The sequence below is a fragment of the Eucyclogobius newberryi genome, unplaced genomic scaffold, assembly GCF_026437365.1.
Source record: "Eucyclogobius newberryi isolate DKJ021-1_F unplaced genomic scaffold, fEucNew1.0.hap1 SCAF_2, whole genome shotgun sequence".
In the NCBI taxonomy this organism is placed as follows: domain Eukaryota; kingdom Metazoa; phylum Chordata; class Actinopteri; order Gobiiformes; family Gobiidae; genus Eucyclogobius; species Eucyclogobius newberryi.
The window spans coordinates 50027815-50049872 of record NW_027315834.1 but is presented as its reverse complement, the minus strand read 5'-3'; the positions used below and the strand labels follow the sequence as shown (position 1 = coordinate 50049872).

Genomic DNA, 22058 nt, shown 5'->3' with positions numbered 1-22058 from the left:
CACACCCCTCACACGCACTAGCTTTAGCCACACCCCTCACACGCACTAGCTTTAGCCACGCCCCTCACACGCACTAGCTTTAGCCACGCCCCTCACACGCACTAGCTTTAGCCACGCCCCTCACACGCACTAGCTTTAGCCACACCCCTCACACGCACTAGCTTTAGCCACACCCCTCACACGCACTAGCTTTAGCCACGCCCCTCACACGCACTAGCTTTAGCCACACCCCTCACACGCACTAGCTTTAGCCACGCCCCTCACACGCACTAGCTTTAGCCACACCCCTCACACGCACTAGCTTTAGCCACACCCCTCACACGCACTAGCTTTAGCCACGCCCCTCACACGCACTAGCTTTAGCCACGCCCCTCACACGCACTAGCTTTAGCCACGCCCCTCACACACACACTAGCTTTAGCCACGCCCCTCACACACACACTAGCTTTAGCCACGCCTCCTCACACGCACTAGCTTTAGCCACGCCCCTCACACGCATTAGCTTTAGCCACGCCCCTCACACGCACTAGCTTTAGCCACACCCCTCACACGCACTAGCTTTAGCCACACCCCTCACACGCACTAGCTTTAGCCACGCCCCTCACACGCACTAGCTTTAGCCACGCCCCTCACACGCACTAGCTTTAGCCACGCCCCTCACACGCACTAGCTTTAGCCACGCCCCTCACACGCACTAGCTTTAGCCACGCCCCTCACACACACTAGCTTTAGCCACGCCCCTCACACACACTAGCTTTAGCCACGCCCCTCACACACACTAGCTTTAGCCACGCCCCTCACACACACTAGCTTTAGCCACGCCCCTCACACACACTAGCTTTAGCCACGCCCCTCACACACACAGTGAACAGAGGTTTTTTGTTGAAATACTTTATTAAATGGTGCTGTACAGACACTTGTGGCGCACACGCCTCTACACAGACCTGGCCAGTAAAACACTTTCCCTCTGGACAAAGACCAAAAGTCATATATTACTTGGACCTTTTCTCTTTTAATGACGCTTTAAGTTTGTTTATGCTTTATGTCAGAGTTAAAGACTTTTAAAACAGCTCCGTGAAAGACGAGGCTTCGAATGAAAGAAAGAAATATAAATATAAGTTTTATAAATACATGAATAAATAAACAAACCACTGACTTAAAGGTGCTGTACCTGTTGAACTTAAAGGTGCTGTACCTGTTGAACTTAAAGGTGCTGTACCTGTTGAACTTAAAGGTGCTGTACCTGTTGAACTTAAAGGTGCTGTATCTGATTCTTTACTTCCTGAACACATTTGCAGCGTCTCAGTTTTTCACGAGTTTAAAACGGCGTTTCACGACTTCCAGAGGCGGCGTTTTGACCTCGCGGTGATGGGGACGACTCTCAAACGCTGAGACGGTCGAGGGACGTCCCAAACATGCTCAGTGTTGTCCACAACCATAGCGTGATCCAACTGTCCCGAGGCAGAAATCAGGGACAGTCTCTTTGAAAACAGTGTCTCTCAGTGTCTCATGTCTCAGTGTCTCTCAGTGTCTCTCGGTGTCTCTCGGTGTCTCAGTGTCTCTCAGTGTCTCTCAGTGTCTCTCAGTGTCTCACGTCTCAGTGTCCCTAGCAGCCGTGCTCGAGAACAATGCGACACTTGAGGATCTTCAGGTAGTTCTGGACCTTGCTGGAGTCCCGCCGGAGGCAGTGCATCAGGTCGTAGTTCTGGAGGCGGGGCCACTCGGAGCTCTCGGGCTGAGCTTGGACTTCTGGAGACGAGAGGACGCTCACGGAGTTCCCAATCATCCCCAACATCTGCATCTGGGACGAGCACAGAGAGGACAGAGGGGACAAGAATGCGTTTGAGCCATGTGACTGCTCCACCAGGGCCGGCCCGTGTAATGCCTCATTCGTCCAGGAGGGGTCATCGTGTTGTTTCATCTGGACTAAAAAAAAACTAAACGTTTCATTCTCAATCTGCGAATCAAGACCGGGACCTCAGAACCTGCTCAGAACCTGCTCAGAACCTGCTCAGAACCTGCTCAGAACCTGCTCAGAACCTGCTCAGAACCTGCTCAGAACCTGCTCAGAACCTGCTCAGATCCTGCTCAGATCCTGCTCAGAGTGCGGCAAATTCATCTTTTTCTACATAAAAAGACTCAGACAAAAGACATGATTCATTTTGAATTAATTTAAATTCCTTAATAACAGTATTTAGATTCCCTGATAACACGTCGTCGTACAGTCGTCGTACAGTCGTCGTACAGTCGTCGTCGTACAGTCGTCGTGCAGTCGTACAGTCGTCGTATACGTTGTCGTACAGTCGTCGTACAGTCGTTGTCGTACAGTCATCGTCGTACATTCGCCGTACAGCCGTCGTATACGTTGTCGTACAGTCGTCGTACAGTCGTCGTCGTACACTCGTCGTACAGTCGTCGTTCACGTTGTCGTACAGTCGTCGTACAGTCGTTGTCGTACAGTCGTCGTCGTTCAGTCGTCGTACAGTCGTCGTTCACGTTGTCGTACAGTCGTCGTACAGTCGTTGTCGTACAGTCGTCGTCGTTCAGTCGTCGTACAGTCGTCGTACACGTTGTCGTACAGTCGTCGTACAGTCGTCGTACAGTCGTCGTACAGTCGTCGTACAGTCGTCGTTCACGTTGTCGTACAGTCGTCGTACAGTCGTTGTCGTCGTCGTGCAGTCGTCGTACAGTCGTCGTACAGTCGTCGTACAGTCGTTGTACAGTCGTTGTCGTACAGTCGTCGTCGTGCAGTCGTCGTGCAGTCGTCGTTCACGTTGTCGTACAGTCGTCGTACAGTCGTCGTACAGTCGTCGTACAGTCGTCGTTCACGTTGTCGTACAGTCGTCGTACAGTCGTTGTCGTACAGTCGTCGTACAGTCGTCGTGCAGTCGTCGTTCACGTTGTCGTACAGTCGTCGTACAGTCGTCCTACAGTCGTCGTTCACGTTGTCTTACAGTCGTCGTACAGTCGTTGTCGTACAGTCGTCGTCGTGCAGTCGTCGTACAGTCGTCGTACACGTTGTCGTACACATTGTCTTACAGTCGTCGTACAGTCGTCGTACAGTCGTCGTACAGTTGTCGTACAGTCGTTGTACAGTCGTTGTACAGTCGTCGTACAGTCGTTGTACAGTCGTTGTCGTACAGTCGTTGTCGTACAGTCGTCGTCGTGCAGTCGTCGTACAGTTGTCGTACACGTTGTCGTACAGTCGTCGTCGTGCAGTCGTCGTACAGTTGTCGTACACGTTGTCGTACAGTCGTTGTACAGTCGTCGTACAGTCGTTGTACAGTCGTCGTACACGTCGTCGTACAGTCGTTGTCGTACAGTCGTTGTCGTACAGTCGTTGTCGTACAGTCGTCGTCGTGCAGTCGTCGTACAGTTGTCGTACACGTTGTCGTACAGTCGTTGTACAGTCGTCGTACAGTCGTCGTACAGTGGTCGTACACGTTGTCGTACAGTCGTCGTACAGTCGTCGTACAGTCGTCGTACAGTCGTCGTACAGTCGTTGTCGTACACATTGTCTTACAGTCGTCGTACAGTCGTCGTACAGTGGTCGTACACGTTGTCGTACAGTCGTCGTACAGTCGTCGTACAGTTGTCGTACAGTCGTTGTACAGTCGTTGTACAGTCGTCGTACAGTCGTTGTACAGTCGTTGTCGTACAGTCGTTGTCGTACAGTCGTCGTCGTGCAGTCGTCGTACAGTTGTCGTACACGTTGTCGTACAGTCGTTGTACAGTCGTCGTACAGTCGTTGTACAGTCGTCGTACACGTCGTCGTACACGTCGTCGTACAGTCGTTGTCGTACAGTCGTTGTCGTACAGTCGTCGTCGTGCAGTCGTCGTACAGTTGTCGTACACGTTGTCGTACAGTCGTTGTACAGTCGTCGTACAGTCGTCGTACAGTGGTCGTACACGTTGTCGTACAGTCGTCGTACAGTCGTCGTACAGTCGTCGTACAGTCGTTGTCGTACAGTCGTCGTCGTACAGTCGTCGTGCAGTCGTCGTACAGTCGTCGTACAGTCGTCGCACAGTCGTCGTACAGTCGTCGTACACGTTGGCGTACAGTCGTCGTACAATCGGCGTACAGTCGGCGTACAGTCGGCGTACAGTCGGCGTACAGTCGACGTACACGTGGGATGGACATACCTTCTGCGCCACCTTCTGGACGCCGTTGCGCAGCTCGTGGACCATGTGACCGACCTGCTGCACTTTGTCCAGGTTCAGGTGGAAGTGGTTGTTGTTCCTCAGACTCTGCAGGAAGTGCCAGAGCGGCTCCCGCCAGGCCCCGAGCAGCTGCAGGACCAGCTCCATCAGCTCCTCCCTCTGGACAGGGTCACATGGTCCTTACAGAACGGGTCGTTACAGCGCGAGTCGTTACAGCTCGTTACAGCGCGAGTCGTTACAGCGCGGGACGTTACAGCGCGGGTCGTTACAGCGCGAGTCGTTACAGCGCGAGTCGTTACAGCTCGTTACAGCGCGAGTCGTTACAGCGCGGGTCGTTACAGCGCGAGTCGTTACAGCTCGTTACAGCGCAGGTCGTTACAGCGCAGGTCGTTACAGCGCGAGTCGTTACAGCGCGAGTCGTTACAGCTCGTTACAGCTCGTTACAGCGCGAGTCGTTACAGCGCGGGTCGTTACAGCGCGAGTCGTTACAGCGCGAGTCGTTACAGCTCGTTACAGCTCGTTACAGCGCGAGTCGTTACAGCGCGGGTCGTTACAGCGCGGGTCGTTACAGCGCGAGTCGTTACAGCGCGAGTCGTTACAGCTCGTTACAGCGCAGGTCGTTACAGCGCAGGTCGTTACAGCGCGAGTCGTTACAGCGCGGGTCGTTACAGCGCGAGTCGTTACAGCGCGAGTCGTTACAGCTCGTTACAGCGCAGGTCGTTACAGCGCAGGTCGTTACAGCGCGAGTCGTTACAGCGCGGGTCGTTACAGCGCGAGTCGTTACAGCTCGTTACAGCGCAGGTCGTTACAGCGCAGGTCGTTACAGCGCGAGTCGTTACAGCGCGAGTCGTTACAGCTCGTTACAGCTCGTTACAGCGCGAGTCGTTACAGCGCGAGTCGTTACAGCGCGAGTCGTTACAGCTCGTTACAGCTCGTTACAGCGCGAGTCGTTACAGCGCGGGTCGTTACAGCGCGAGTCGTTACAGCGCGAGTCGTTACAGCTCGTTACAGCTCGTTACAGCGCGAGTCGTTACAGCGCGGGTCGTTACAGCGCGAGTCGTTACAGCGCGGGTCGTTACAGCGCGAGTCGTTACAGCGCGGGTCGTTACAGCGCGAGTCGTTACAGCGCGGGTCGTTACAGCGCGAGTCGTTACAGCGCGGGTCGTTACAGCGCGGGTCGTTACAGCGCGAGTCGTTACAGCGCGGGTCGTTACAGCGCAGGTCGTTACAGCGCGGGTCGTTACAGCTCGTTACAGCGCGGGTCGTTACAGCTCGTTACAGCGCGGGTGTGGCCTCACCGTCAGGCGTTGGGCGTTCTCCTTGTCGTTGGGCGTGAGGATGGACGAAGTGTGACACGTTCTGCTCAAACGACCGATGTGGTTTCTGTTCGGGACAAACTGCTGCTCCTGAAACACAAAACACCAGAGTGAGGACCCAAGGGATGTAGGAAACACGAGAGTGAGGACCCAAGGGATGTAGGAAACACCAGAGTGAGGACCCAAGGGATGTAGGAAACACCAGAGTGAGGACCCAAGGGATGTAGGAAACACCAGAGTGAGGACCCAAGGGATGTAGGAAACACCAGAGTGAGGACCCAAGGGATGTAGGAAACACCAGAGTGAGGACCCAAGGGATGTAGGAAACACCAGAGTGAGGACCCAAGGGATGTAGGAAACACCAGAGTGAGGACCCAAGGGATGTAGGAAACACCAGAGTGAGGACCCAAGGGATGTAGGAAACACCAGAGTGAGGACCCAAGGGATGTAGGAAACACCAGAGTGAGGACCCAAGGGATGTAGGAAACACCAGAGTGAGGACCCAAGGGATGTAGGAAACACCAGAGTGAGGACCCAAGGGATGTAGGAAACACCAGAGTGAGGACCCAAGGGATGTAGGAAACACCAGAGTGAGGACCCAAGGGATGTAGGAAACACCAGAGTGAGGACCCAAGGGATGTAGGAAACACCAGAGTGAGGACCCAAGGGATGTAGGAAACACCAGAGTGAGGACCCAAGGGATGTAGGAAACACCAGAGTGAGGACCCAAGGGATGTAGGAAACACCAGAGTGAGGACCCAAGGGATGTAGGAAACACCAGAGTGAGGACCCAAGGGATGTAGGAAACACCAGAGTGAGGACCCAAGGGATGTAGGAAACACCAGAGTGAGGACCCAAGGGATGTAGGAAACACCAGAGTGAGGACCCAAGGGATGTAGGAAACACCAGAGTGAGGACCCAAGGGATGTAGGAAACACCAGAGTGAGGACCCAAGGGATGTAGGAAACACCAGAGTGAGGACCCAAGGGATGTAGGAAACACCAGAGTGAGGACCCAAGGGATGTAGGAAACACCAGAGTGAGGACCCAAGGGATGTAGGAAACACCAGAGTGAGGACCCAAGGGATGTAGGAAACACCAGAGTGAGGACCCAAGGGATGTAGGAAACACCAGAGTGAGGACCCAAGGGATGTAGGAAACACCAGAGTGAGGACCCAAGGGATGTAGGAAACACCAGAGTGAGGACCCAAGGGATGTAGGAAACACCAGAGTGAGGACCCAAGGGATGTAGGAAACACCAGAGTGAGGACCCAAGGGATGTAGGAAACACCAGAGTGAGGACCCAAGGGATGTAGGAAACACCAGAGTGAGGACCCAAGGGATGTAGGAAACACCAGAGTGAGGACCCAAGGGATGTAGGAAACACCAGAGTGAGGACCCAAGGGATGTAGGAAACACCAGAGTGAGGACCCAAGGGATGTAGGAAACACCAGAGTGAGGACCCAAGGGATGTAGGAAACACCAGAGTGAGGACCCAAGGGATGTAGGAAACACCAGAGTGAGGACCCAAGGGATGTAGGAAACACCAGAGTGAGGACCCAAGGGATGTAGGAAACACCAGAGTGAGGACCCAAGGGATGTAGGAAACACCAGAGTGAGGACCCAAGGGATGTAGGAAACACCAGAGTGAGGACCCAAGGGATGTAGGAAACACCAGAGTGAGGACCCAAGGGATGTAGGAAACACCAGAGTGAGGACCCAAGGGATGTAGGAAACACCAGAGTGAGGACCCAAGGGATGTAGGAAACACCAGAGTGAGGACCCAAGGGATGTAGGAAACACCAGAGTGAGGACCCAAGGGATGTAGGAAACACCAGAGTGAGGACCCAAGGGATGTAGGAAACACCAGAGTGAGGACCCAAGGGATGTAGGAAACACCAGAGTGAGGACCCAAGGGATGTAGGAAACACCAGAGTGAGGACCCAAGGGATGTAGGAAACACCAGAGTGAGGACCCAAGGGATGTAGGAAACACCAGAGTGAGGACCCAAGGGATGTAGGAAACACCAGAGTGAGGACCCAAGGGATGTAGGAAACACCAGAGTGAGGACCCAAGGGATGTAGGAAACACCAGAGTGAGGACCCAAGGGATGTAGGAAACACCAGAGTGAGGACCCAAGGGATGTAGGAAACACCAGAGTGAGGACCCAAGGGATGTAGGAAACACCAGAGTGAGGACCCAAGGGATGTAGGAAACACCAGAGTGAGGACCCAAGGGATGTAGGAAACACCAGAGTGAGGACCCAAGGGATGTAGGAAACACCAGAGTGAGGACCCAAGGGATGTAGGAAACACCAGAGTGAGGACCCAAGGGATGTAGGAAACACCAGAGTGAGGACCCAAGGGATGTAGGAAACACCAGAGTGAGGACCCAAGGGATGTAGGAAACACCAGAGTGAGGACCCAAGGGATGTAGGAAACACCAGAGTGAGGACCCAAGGGATGTAGGAAACACCAGAGTGAGGACCCAAGGGATGTAGGAAACACCAGAGTGAGGACCCAAGGGATGTAGGAAACACCAGAGTGAGGACCCAAGGGATGTAGGAAACACCAGAGTGAGGACCCAAGGGATGTAGGAAACACCAGAGTGAGGACCCAAGGGATGTAGGAAACACCAGAGTGAGGACCCAAGGGATGTAGGAAACACCAGAGTGAGGACCCAAGGGATGTAGGAAACACCAGAGTGAGGACCCAAGGGATGTAGGAAACACCAGAGTGAGGACCCAAGGGATGTAGGAAACACCAGAGTGAGGACCCAAGGGATGTAGGAAACACCAGAGTGAGGACCCAAGGGATGTAGGAAACACCAGAGTGAGGACCCAAGGGATGTAGGAAACACCAGAGTGAGGACCCAAGGGATGTAGGAAACACCAGAGTGAGGACCCAAGGGATGTAGGAAACACCAGAGTGAGGACCCAAGGGATGTAGGAAACACCAGAGTGAGGACCCAAGGGATGTAGGAAACACCAGAGTGAGGACCCAAGGGATGTAGGAAACACCAGAGTGAGGACCCAAGGGATGTAGGAAACACCAGAGTGAGGACCCAAGGGATGTAGGAAACACCAGAGTGAGGACCCAAGGGATGTAGGAAACACCAGAGTGAGGACCCAAGGGATGTAGGAAACACCAGAGTGAGGACCCAAGGGATGTAGGAAACACCAGAGTGAGGACTATGACACATGGAGAACAACCAAACACACGACAGAAGGAGAAGAATAAAATATTTCAGATACTTTTTTGTTATTTTATATATCTTAAACATTTTAGTAAAAGTTTGTGTTCTAGAATTTGACATTTGGAGGTCGTTTATTTCCCACGAGAACGTTACGAGTTCTGACTTCAGATGAATGAACGCTAATGCTAACACTAATGCTAACGCTAATGCTAATGCTAACGCTAATCTGTAGGATAAGAAATATAAAGGTAAAGCAAATGTTTCTACGTCAAATATAAAATTTACTTCTAGAATGACCCAAATATATAAACCAGGTCTAAACCATTACTAAACCAGGACTAAACCAGGACTAAATCAGTCTAAACCAGGTCTAAACCAGGTCTAAACCAGGACTAAACCAGGACTAAACCAGGTCTAAACCAGGTCTAAACCAGGTCTAAACCAGGTCTAAACCAGGACTAAACCAGGTCTAAACCAGGACTAAACCAGGACTAAACCAGGTCTAAACCAGGACTAAACCAGGACTAAACCAGGACTAAACCAGGACTAAATCAGGTCTAAACCAGGACTAAACCAGGACTAAACCAGGTCTAAACCAGGACTAAACCAGGACTAAACCAGGTCTAAACCAGGACTAAACCCGGACTAAACCAGGTCTAAACCAGGACTAAACCAGATCTAAACCAGGTCTAAACCAGGTCTAAACCAGGACTAAACCAGGTCTAAACCAGGACTAAACCAGGACTAAACCAGGTCTAAACCAGGACTAAACCAGGACTAAATCAGTCTAAACCAGGTCTAAACCAGGTCTAAACCAGGACTAAACCAGGTCTAAACCAGGACTAAACCAGGACTAAACCAGATCTAAACCAGGACTAAACCAGGACTAAACCAGGTCTAAACCAGGTCTAAACCAGGTCTAAACCAGGTCTAAACCAGGACTAAACCAGGTCTAAACCAGGACTAAACCAGATCTAAACCAGGACTAAACCAGGTCTAAACCAGGTCTAAACCAGGAATAAATCAGGTCTAAACCAGGACTAAACCAGGACTAAACCAGGTCTAAACCAGGACTAAATCAGGACTAAACCAGGTCTAAACCAGGACTAAACCAGGTCTAAACCAGGACTAAACCAGGACTAAACCAGGACTAAACCAGGACTAAACCAGGACTAAATCAGGTCTAAACCAGGTCTAAACCAGGACTAAACCAGGTCTAAACCAGGACTAAATCAGGACTAAACCAGGTCTAAACCAGGACTAAACCAGGTCTAAACCAGGACTAAACCAGGACTAAACCAGGACTAAACCAGGAATAAATCAGGTCTAAACCAGGACTAAATCAGGTCTAAACCAGGACTAAACCAGATCTAAACCAGGTCTAAACCAGGTCTAAACCAGGACTAAACCAGGACTAAACCAGGACTAAACCAGGTCTAAACCAGGACTAAACCAGGTCTAAATCAGGTCCAAACCAGGTCTAAACCAGGTCTAAACCAGATCTAAACCAGGACTAAACCAGGTCTAAACCAGGTCTAAACCAGGTCTAAACCAGGACTAAACCAGGACTAAACCAGGTCTAAACCAGGTCTAAACCAGGTCTAAACCAGGACTAAATCAGGTCTAAACCAGGACTAAACCAGGACTAAACCAGATCTAAACCAGGACTAAACCAGGACTAAACCAGGTCTAAACCAGGACTAAACCAGGACTAAACCAGATCTAAACCAGGACTAAACCAGGAATAAATCAGGTCTAAACCAGGACTAAACCAGGTCTAAACCAGGACTAAACCAGATCTAAACCAGGACTAAACCAGGACTAAACCAGGTCTAAACCAGGTCTAAACCAGGAATAAATCAGGTCTAAACCAGGTCTAAACCAGGTCTAAACCAGGACTAAACCAGGACTAAACCAGATCTAAATCAGGACTAAACCAGGTCTAAACCAGGTCTAAACCAGGACTAAACCAGGTCTAGACCAGGACTAAACCAGGACTAAACCAGATCTAAACCAGGACTAAACCAGGACTAAACCAGGTCTAGACCAGGACTAAACCAGGACTAAACCAGGACTAAACCAGGACTAAACCAGGTCTAGACCAGGACTAAACCAGGACTAAACCAGGACTAAACCAGGACTAAACCAGGTCTAGACCAGGACTAAACCAGGACTAAACCAGGACTAAACCAGGACTAAACCAGGTCTAAACCAGGACTAAACCAGGTCTAAACCAGGACTAAACCAGGACTAAACCAGGTCTAAACCAGGTCTAAACCAGGACTAAACCAGGATCTTTGGTTGGACTCACAAACTCCTGGTGGAGGTCGGTGGAGATCCCGTGCATTCGAGCCGAGTGTTGAATGACGCGGTCAAACAGATTTGCCAAAGACACGATGGGACATCCAGGGGCCCCAGGGGGCCCGGAGCAGAGGGGCGAGGGAGCTACAGGGAGCGCCAACGAGCAGAGCAGGATCCACACGGCGCTCACTGCAACAACATAACAGGTTTTAACCGGGTCAGGACCGGGTCAGGACCGGGGCAAAATGAGACAAAAATGCGTCAAACATTTCAAACTTTGGAAATGTGACGATGTCGACAAAAGGAAAGACAAAGTCCTTCTGTTCTTTGTTCACCTGCTCCACAAAAGAACCAGAACTAACAAAAGAACCAGAACAAACACAAGAACCAGAACAAACACAAGAACCAGAACTAACACAAGAACGAGAACAAACACAAGAACCAAAACAAACACAAGAACCAGACCAAACAAAAGAACCAGAACTAAAAAAAAGAACCAGAACTAACACAAGAACCAGAACTAACACAAGAACCAGAACTAACAAAAGAACCATAACTAACACAAGAACCAGAACTAACAAAAGAACCATAACTAACACAAGAACCAGAACAAACACAAGAACCAGAACACAAGAACCAGAACAAAAGAACCAGAACAAAAGAACCAGAACAAACACAAGAACCAGAACAAAAGAACCAGAACAAAAGAACCAGAACAAACACAAGAACCAAAACAAACACAAGAACCAAAACAAACACAAGAACCAGAACAAACACAAGAACCAAAACAAACACAAGAACCAGACCAAACACAAGAACCAGAACAAACACAAGAACCAAAACAAACAAGAACCAGAACAAACACAAGAACCAAAACAAACACAAGAACCAAAACAAACACAAGAACCAGAACAAACACAAGAACCAGATCAAACACAAGAACCAAAACAAACAAGAACCAGAACAAACACAAGAACCAAAACAAACAAGAACCAGAACAAACACAAGAACCAAAACAAACACAAGAACCAAAACAAACACAAGAACCAGAACAAACACAAGAACCAGATCAAACACAAGAACCAAAACAAACAAGAACCAGAACAAACACAAGAACCAAAACAAACACAAGAACCAGAACTAACTACCAGCTCCTGACTTTGACTCCTTCAGAACCTAAAACATCTCACACTCTTGTTCCCTCAGCGCGAGCTCCAGTTACTTTACTTAAAGGAATAAACTGTCCCAGTCTAAAGCTGCAGGAGAGCTAGCATTAGCATTAGCATTAGCATTAGCATTACATAAACACAGAACCAGAGCAAAATGTACATTCCAAAAGTACATTCTAAAGTACATTCTAAAGTACATTCTAAAGTACATTCTAAAGTACATTCTAAAGTACACTCTACAGTATATTCTAAAGTACATTCTAAAGTACATTCTAAAGTACATTCTAAAGTACATTCTAAAGTACATTCTAAAGTACATTCTAAAGTACACTCTACAGTACATTCTAAAGTACATTCTAAAGTACATTCTAAAGTACATTCTAAAGTACATTCTAAAGTACATTCTAAAGTACATTCTAAAGTACATTTTAAAGTACACTCTACAGTATATTCTAAAGTACATTCTAAAGTACGTACTAAAGTACATTCTAAAGTACATTCCAAAAGTACATTCTAAAGTACATTCTAAAGTACATTCTTTAAAGTACATTCTAAAGTACATTCTAAAGTACATTTTAAAGTACATTCTAAAGTACATTCTAAAGTACATTCTAAAGTACATTCTAAAGTACATTCTAAAGTACATTCTAAAGTACATTTTAAAGTACATTCTAAAGTACATTCTAAAGTACATTCTAAAGTACATTTTAAAGTACACTCTACAGTATATTCTAAAGTACATTCTAAAGTACATCCTAAAGTACGTACTAAAGTACATTCTAAAGTACATTCTTAAAGTACATTCTAAAGTACATTCTAAAGTACGTTCTAAAGTACGTACTAAAGTACATTCTAAAGTACATTCTAAAGTACATTCTAAAGTACATTCTAAAGTACATTCTAAAGTACATTTTAAAGTACACTCTACAGTATATTCTAAAGTACATTCTAAAGTACATCCTAAAGTACGTACTAAAGTACATTCTAAAGTACATTCTTAAAGTACATTCTAAAGTACATTCTAAAGTACGTTCTAAAGTACGTACTAAAGTACATTCTAAAGTACATTCTAAAGTACATTTTAAAGTACATTCTTTAAAGTACATTCTAAAGTACATTCTAAAGTACATTCTAAAGAACATTCTTTAAAGTACATTCTAAAGTACATTCTAAAGTACATTCTAAAGTACATCCTAAAGTACATTCTAAAGTACAGTCTAAAAGTACATTCTAAAGTACATTCTAAAGTACAGTTTAAAGTACATTCTAAAGTATCCATGTCTTGTGTCCATGGCAGGAGTTCATAGTAGTAAAGTTCAGGGGTAAATGCTGTATCAGAGCGTGGTGAACTTCACTCACACATGTGTGATTGACAGTCCCAGGTCATGTGACAGTGGTTTGCCTCCTGGTGGCGCTGTTTCTACAACAGTTGCATTTGTGAAGCATGAGACCTTTGACCTTTGACCTGGAGTTATGAAGAAAGTAGGAGCATCTGACCACATAAGGGCATGAATGTGGGGCACTCCTCTGAGCTCCTCCCACTCTTCATCTGTCAAAACAAGATGAGCTTCTCTTTATCATTTGTTTTTAATGTTGTTTATTCTATAGTTGTCCAGTTTAGCCCCTCCCCCTTCTCTCTCCCTGACCACTGGAGCTTCCTGATGATAGTTGTTTCCTCAGATTGAGAATGACTCTTGGATAAGAATCGAAACGTCTTGTTTTTCTAAAAAACAGTCCAGATGAAACAACTGAACATTTTTTCTTTCTTTTTCAATAACTCTGCCCCTCAAACCTGCCGTAGCTGGGAGGAGCATCCCAGAGAGTGGGAGGAGCATCCCAGAGAGTGGGAGGAGCATCCCAGAGAGTGGGAGGAGCATCCCAGAGAATGGGAGGAGACACTTTTCCTCTACAAACGTCTCAATGTCTTTGTCTTTTGGACAGATTGTGGGACATTGAGTCGACGAGCATTAAATGTCCAAAGTGTGTTTTTTGTTCTGTGGATAGGCCTTATAAATAGGGCTTCTGGGTAATTAGAGGTGTGGTTAAAGAGTGGAGGCGTGGTCCAGCTCCCGAACCCAAGTTTACGATTAACATCTCCAACTACACTTAAAACCATTTCAATGTGTTTCTTGTTGGTGCATCACATATTTTTACTTTTCTCATCTTTGATTGGACCAATTCACCATAAACATTCAATCATAACGTTGTGTTAAACATGTCAAAATCATTCTTATAAATCTGCTTTTGTGACACAGTCTCTCTGGTCGAACACACAAACACACAACCACAACAACCGCACACAACACCACAACAACCGCACACACCACAACAACCGCACACAACACCACAACAACCGCACACAAGACCACAACAACCGCACACAACACCACAACAACCGCACACACCACAACAACCGCACACAACACCACAACAACCGCACACACCACAACAACCGCACACACCACAACAACCGCACACAACACCACAACAACCGCACACACCACAACAACCGCACACAACACCACAACAACCGCACACAAGACCACAACAACCGCACACACCACAACAACCGCACACAACACCACAACAACCGCACACAAGACCACAACAACCGCACACAACACCACAACAACCGCACACACCACAACAACCGCACACAACACCACAACAACCGCACACACCACAACAACCGCACACACCACAACAACCGCACACAACACCACAACAACCGCACACACCACAACAACCGCACACACCACAACAACCGCACACACCACAACAACCGCACACAACACCACAACAACCGCACACACCACAACAACCGCACACACCACAACAACCGCACACACCACAACAACCGCACACAACACCACAACAACCGCACACAAGACCACAACAACCGCACACAACACCACAACAACCGCACACAAGACCACAACAACCGCACACAACACCACAACAACCGCACACACCACAACAACCGCACACAACACCACAACAACCGCACACACAGCAACAACCGCACACACCACAACAACCGCACACAACACCACAACAACCGCACACAAGACCACAACAACCGCACACAACACCACAACAACCACACACAAGACCACAACAACCGCACACAACACCACAACAACCGCACACACCACAACAACCGCACACAACACCACAACAACCGCACACAACACCACAACAACCGCACACACCACAACAACCGCACACACCACAACAACCGCACACAAGACCACAACAACCGCACACACCACAACAACCGCACACAACACCACAACAACCGCACACAAGACCACAACAACCGCACACAACACCACAACAACCGCACACACCACAACAACCGCACACAACACCACAACAACCGCACACACCACAACAACCGCACACACCACAACAACCGCACACAACACCACAACAACCGCACACACCACAACAACCGCACACACCACAACAACCGCACACACCACAACAACCGCACACAACACCACAACAACCGCACACAAGACCACAACAACCGCACACAACACCACAACAACCGCACACACCACAACAACCGCACACAACACCACAACAACCGCAAACACCACAACAACCGCACACACCACAACAACCGCACACAACACCACAACAACCGCACACACCACAACAACCGCACACACCACAACAACCGCACACACCACAACAACCGCACACAACACCACAACAACCGCACACAATACCACAACAACCGCACACAACACCACAACAACCGTACACAACCACAACAACCGCACACACAACCACAACAACCGCACACAACATCACAACAACCGTACACAACCACAACAACCGCACACACAACCACAACAACCGCACACAACACCACAACAACCGCACACAACACCACAACAACCGCACACAACACCACAACAACTGCACACAACCACAACAACCGCACACACAACCACAACAACCGCACACAACCACAACAACCGCACACACAACCACAACAACCGCACACAACACCACAACAACCGCACACAACACCACAACAACCGCACACAACACCACAACAACCGCACACACCACAACAACCGCACACAAGACCACAACAACCGCACACACCACAACAACCGCACACAAGACCACAACAACCACACACACCACAACAACCGCACACACAACCACAACAACCGCACACAACACCACAACAACCGCACACAACACCACAACAACCGCACACAACACCACAACAACCGCACACACCACAACAACCGCACACAACACCACAACAACCGCACACAACCGCAACAACCGCACACACCACAACAACCGCACACAACACCACAACAACCGCACACAACACCACAACAACCGCACACAACACCACAACAACCGTACACAACCACAAAAGCCGCACACACCACTACAACCGCACACAACACCACAACAACCGCACACACCACAACAACCGCACACAACACCACAACAACCGCATACACCACAACAACCGCACACAACACCACAACAACCGCACACAACACCACAACAACCGCACACAACACCACAACAACCGCACACAACACCACAACAACCGCACACAACACCACAACAACCGCATACACCACAACAACCGCACACAACACCACAACAACCGCACACAACCGCAACAACCGCACACACCACAACAACCGCACACAACACCACAACAACCGCACACAACACCACAACAACCGCACACAACACCACAACAACCGTACACAACCACAACAACCGCACACACCACAACAACCGCACACAACACCACAACAACCGCACACACCACAACAACCGCACACAACACCACAACAACCGCATACAACACCACAACAACCGCACACAACACCACAACAACCGCACACAACACCACAACAACCGCACACAACACCACAACAACCGCACACAACACCACAACAACCGTACACAACCACAACAACCGCACACACAACCACAACAACCGCACACAACATCACAACAACCGTACACAACCACAACAACCGCACACACAACCACAACAACCGCACACAACACCACAACAACCGCACACAACACCACAACAACCGCACACAACACCACAACAACTGCACACAACCACAACAACCGCACACACAACCACAACAACCGCACACAACCACAACAACCGCACACACAACCACAACAACCGCACACAACACCACAACAACCGTACACAACCACAACAACCGCACACAACACCACAACAACCACACACAACACCACAACAACCGCACACACACAACCACAACAACCGCACACACAACCACAACAACCGCACACACACAACCGCACACACACAACCACAACAACCGCACACACAACCACAACAACCGCACACACAACCGCACACACACAACCACAACAACCGCACACACACAACCACAACAACCGCACACACACAACTACAACAACCGCACACACACAACTACAACAACCGCACACACAACCGCAACAACCGCACACACAACCACAACAACCGCACACAACACCACAACAACCGCACACACAACCACAACAACCGCACACACACAACCACAACAACCGCACACACAACCGCACACACACAACCGCACACACAACCGCACACACACAACCACAACAACCGCACACACAACCACAACAACCGCACACACAACCGCACACACACAACCACAACAACCGCACACACAACCGCACACACAACCACAACCGCACAGACACAACCACAACAACCGCACACACAACCACAACAACCGCACACACACAACCACAACAACCGCACACACAACCACAACAACCGCACACACAACCGCACACACACAACCACAACAACCGCACACACAACCACAATAACCGCACACACAACCCCACATACAACCACAACAACTGCACACACAACCACAACAGAATAAACTAAATGCAGGAAAAAAGGAGCTCACAGACCGATCCAAAAAGAGATCAGAGGGAATGTTAGACTGTTGAAGGATCTGATGAGGAGTTCTCTGATGCCAAAGCCTCTTCTGCTGTAGTGAATAATTGGATTTTCCCGTTCCTGTTGACCTCAGCGCTGCAGGACGCTGCAGGACGCTGCAGGACGCTGCAGGATGCTGCAGTGCAGGACGCTGCAGGACGCTGCAGGACGCTGCAGGATGCTGCAGGACGCTCCAGGACGCTGCAGGACGCTGCAGGACGCTGCAGAGCGTATTCCACGTTCTTCTCTCTCAGGCCGGATCAGAAGCTCTGTGTTTCTTGACCACTTGTGCTGAGAAGTCGTTAAAGAAAGAGACTTGGGGCTCGGTTGATTGGGGTCGGCCCGCGGCGAGACATCTGGACACATCACTTCAGTAGAAAAGGTTTGGGACGCTGGTCCAGGGAGCGATGTCCACGGTCAGTCTCTAATGTCCCAGCTGTTTGAGATGTTCAGGGATCCAGGGCTCCACACACTCGACCACCTACCCTCAGTGTCCTGTGGAAGACCTCTGTGGACACGGTTCTCGAGGTCGTCCACAGTCAGGACATGTCCCTGGTTTGTCCCTTTTGCTTGTGACGCAGAGACCGTGTCCTTCAAAGCAAAGGTTTGGTCCTCAGCTGCTGTGGCTCAGGTCAAATCACGCCGCGTCTATCGTTCTACTGTGTAATCGTGTCTGTTATCTCCCACAAGACGCCATAATCACAGAGCCGATCTGGCTCCCGGAGCCGGAGGAATACTTTAGCTCACAAACACTTAAACCTTTAGACTTCACGATGACCTTTTATTTGGTTTTAACCCATCGAACTCACGACACCGACAAAAACCATTGCAAACATATTTTAGTTTGACAAAATGAAGACTTTTTAAAATGTTTTTTAAAAAAAACTTTTAGTAAGAATATTTTAGTTTAGGTTCTGAAATATAAGTATAATAATAATAATAATAATAATAATAATAATAATAATAATAATAATAATAGATATGAAACAACCAGCAGCAGAAACATCTCAACCATCATTTATTAAAGCTTTAGAATTTCATCAACATTTTTCTCTTTTCTTTTTTGAATTTTTTGTGCCGTTCTTGGACAAAAGGAAATATTACTGTCTCAGGAGTTTAGACCTGGTTTAGTCCTGGTTAAGTCCTGGTTTAGTCCTGGTTAAGACCTGTTTTAGACCTGGTTTAGATCTGGTTTAGTTCTGGTTTAGTCTTGGTTTAGTCCTGGTTTGGACCTGGTTTAGTCCTGGTTTAGTCCTGGTTTAGACCTGGTTTAGTCTTGGTTTAGTCCTGGTTTAGTCCTGGTTTAGACCTGGTTTAGTCCTGGTTTAGACCTGGTTTGGATCTGGTTTAGTCCTGGTTTAGACCTGGTTTGGATCTGGTTTAGTCCTGGTTTAGTCCTGGTTAAATACAGTCTAAAACTCGTTATAATCACATGAAGAATCAGCAGTAAAAGATGCATCAGTGGAAGTATTTGTAAAAGTAGCAGTAATGACAATAGTAGTAGTATTAGAAGTACTAGTACCTGAAGTGCAGGAGGCGGCCATGGTCCAGGTCTGGAGCGAGTCTCAGTCTCAGTCTGGACCTGGAGTTTTGTAGATCAGGATCCTCCTCCCACTGTCCACTTCACTGCCACTCACCAGAACGAGGAGGCGAACGGACAAGGAGAGGGGGAGAAGGAGGTGAGGAAGGAGGGAAGGAGGTGAGGACAGAGGGAAGGAGGTGAGGAAGGAGGGAAGGAGGTGAGGACAGAGGGAAGGAGCTGAGGACGGAGGGAAGGAGGTGAGGACAGAGGGAAGGAGGTGAGGAAGGAGGGAAGGAGGTGAGGACAGAGGGAAGGAGGTGAGGAAGGAGGGAAGGAGGTGAGGACAGAGGGAAGGAGCTGAGGACGGAGGGAAGGAGGTGAGGACAGAGGGAAGGAGGTGAGGAAGGAGGGAAGGAGGTGAGGACAGAGGGAAGGAGGTGAGGAAGGAGGGAAGGAGGTGAGGAAGGAGGGAAGGAGGTGAGGACAGAAGGAAGGAGGTGAGGAAGGAGGGAAGGAGGTGAGGAAGGAGGGAAGGGGGTGAGAACGGAGGAGAGGAGGTGAGGAAGGAGGGAAGGGGGTGAGGAAGGAGGGAAGGGGGTGAGGAAGGAGGGAAGGAGGTGAGGACAGAGGGAAGGAGGTGAGGACAGAGGGAAGGAGCTGAGGACAGAGGGAAGGAGGTGAGGACAGAGGGAAGGAGGTGAGGACAGAGGGAAGGAGGTGAGGACAGAGGGAAGGAGCTGAGGACAGAGGGAAGGAGCTGAGGACAGAGGGAAGGAGGTGAGGACAGAGGGAAGGAGGTGAGGAAGGAGGGAAGGAGGTGAGGACAGAGGGAAGGAGGTGAGGAAGGAGGGAAGGAGGTGAGGAAGGAGGGAAGGAGGTGAGGACAGAAGGAAGGAGGAGAGGAAGGAGGGAAGGAGGTGAGGAAGGAGGGAAGGAGGTGAGGACAGAGGGAAGGAGGTGAGGAAGGAGGGAAGGAGGTGAGGAAGGAGGGAAGGAGGTGAGGACAGAAGGAAGGAGGAGAGGAAGGAGGGAAGGAGGTGAGGAAGGAGGGAAGGAGGTGAGGACAGAAGGAAGGAGGTGAGGACAGAGGGAAGGAGGTGAGGAAGGAGGGAAGGAGGTGAGGACAGAGGGAAGGAGGTGAGGAAGGAGGTACTCTTATAGGTACTCTTACTCGAGTAGTAGGAAGTAACTCTACTTCCTCTACACCTGTGATGAAGGTTCACCTGGCATGACCGGAGGACCGGGTCCTTCCCTGAACGAGAGCCGAGTCTGAATCACGGGTCAAACGCCCTGAAGCGCTGACCCCACACTGACCCCACACTTCCCATTCGAATAAAAGGACCCATGGGAGTCCAGGACGGGCCTGTTGTCTCTCTAAGGTGTCGGGGTCCAAATGTAAATGTAAACCTCTGACCTCTGACCTCTGACCTGCTTGTGAATTGTAAATGTGGAATGGGTCATGTGACCATCTGTGATTTAGGGAAGGGGACAGACTTGGGACGGGGGTTGGGACAGACACATTTGGGGAGCGAGGCAGGAGACAGACAGGAGACACTTCCCTCTTTGTTTTATCGAGAGATCTAAACTAGAATAAGACTTTATTTTCAACAAAGACAAAGGTCCAAAGTGACATATTATATAATATATAATGTTTACGCCTCAATTATTTCCAAAAGAATGAGACAAATACAAAACACAACGAAACAAAGATGTGGGAATAAGACTTATTTATTTAAAGTGATAAACACATTTTAAATAGGCTCGTTACAATGGACAGAGGAGTCAGACAGGGCTGTGCCTGGTCTCTCCTCATGTTTGCTCTGGACAGAGGGGTCAGACAGGGCTGTGCCTGGTCTCTCCTCATGTTTGCTCTGGACAGAGGGGTCAGACAGGGCTGTGCCTGGTCTCTCCTCATGTTTGCTCTGGACAGAGGGGTCAGACAGGGCTGTGCCTGGTCTCTCCTCATGTTTGCTCTGGACAGAGGGGTCAGACAGGGCTGTGCCTGGTCTCTCCTCATGTTTGCTCTGGACAGAGGAGTCAGACAGGGCTGTGCCTGGTCTCTCCTCATGTTTGCTCTGGACAGAGGGGTCAGACAGGGCTGTGCCTGGTCTCTCCTCATGTTTGCTCTGGACAGAGGGGTCAGACAGGGCTGTGCCTGGTCTCTCCTCATGTTTGCTCTGGACAGAGGGGTCAGACAGGGCTGTGCCTGGTCTCTCCTCATGTTTGCTCTGGACAGAGGGGTCAGACAGGGCTGTGCCTGGTCTCTCCTCATGTTTGCTCTGGACAGAGGAGTCAGACAGGGCTGTGCCTGGTCTCTCCTCATGTTTGCTCTGGACAGAGGAGTCAGACAGGGCTGTGCCTGGTCTCTCCTCATGTTTGCTCTGGACAGAGGGG

The 22058-nt window shown here is 49.2% G+C and overlaps 1 protein-coding gene across 1 annotated transcript; it reads right to left on the bottom strand.

Annotated features, from left to right (window-relative positions):
- Positions 1-1606: 1606 nt before the first annotated feature.
- On the bottom strand, positions 1607-19686 carry prl2 (prolactin 2). The gene is made up of 5 exons (XM_072453550.1): positions 19665-19686; positions 10983-11161; positions 5460-5567; positions 4144-4320; positions 1607-1801 (listed from the first exon to the last, which is right to left on the bottom strand). Exons 1-5 carry the CDS (start codon positions 19684-19686, stop codon positions 1607-1609), a joined length of 681 nt encoding a protein of 226 aa, XP_072309651.1.
- Between the last annotated feature and the right edge of the window lie 2372 nt (positions 19687-22058).

Bases quoted from the DNA above. Each gene is read 5' to 3' on its own strand.
- prl2 (XM_072453550.1), bottom strand. From the start codon at position 19,686: ATGGCCGCCTCCTGCACTTCAG. The intron at 11,162-19,664 runs GTACTAGTACTT...ATGTTGTTGCAG, and splicing joins GGCCGCCTCCTGCACTTCAG to TGAGCGCCGTGTGGATCCTG. The intron at 4,321-5,459 runs GTGAGGCCACAC...GACCCTGTCCAG, and splicing joins AGAACGCCCAACGCCTGACG to AGGGAGGAGCTGATGGAGCT.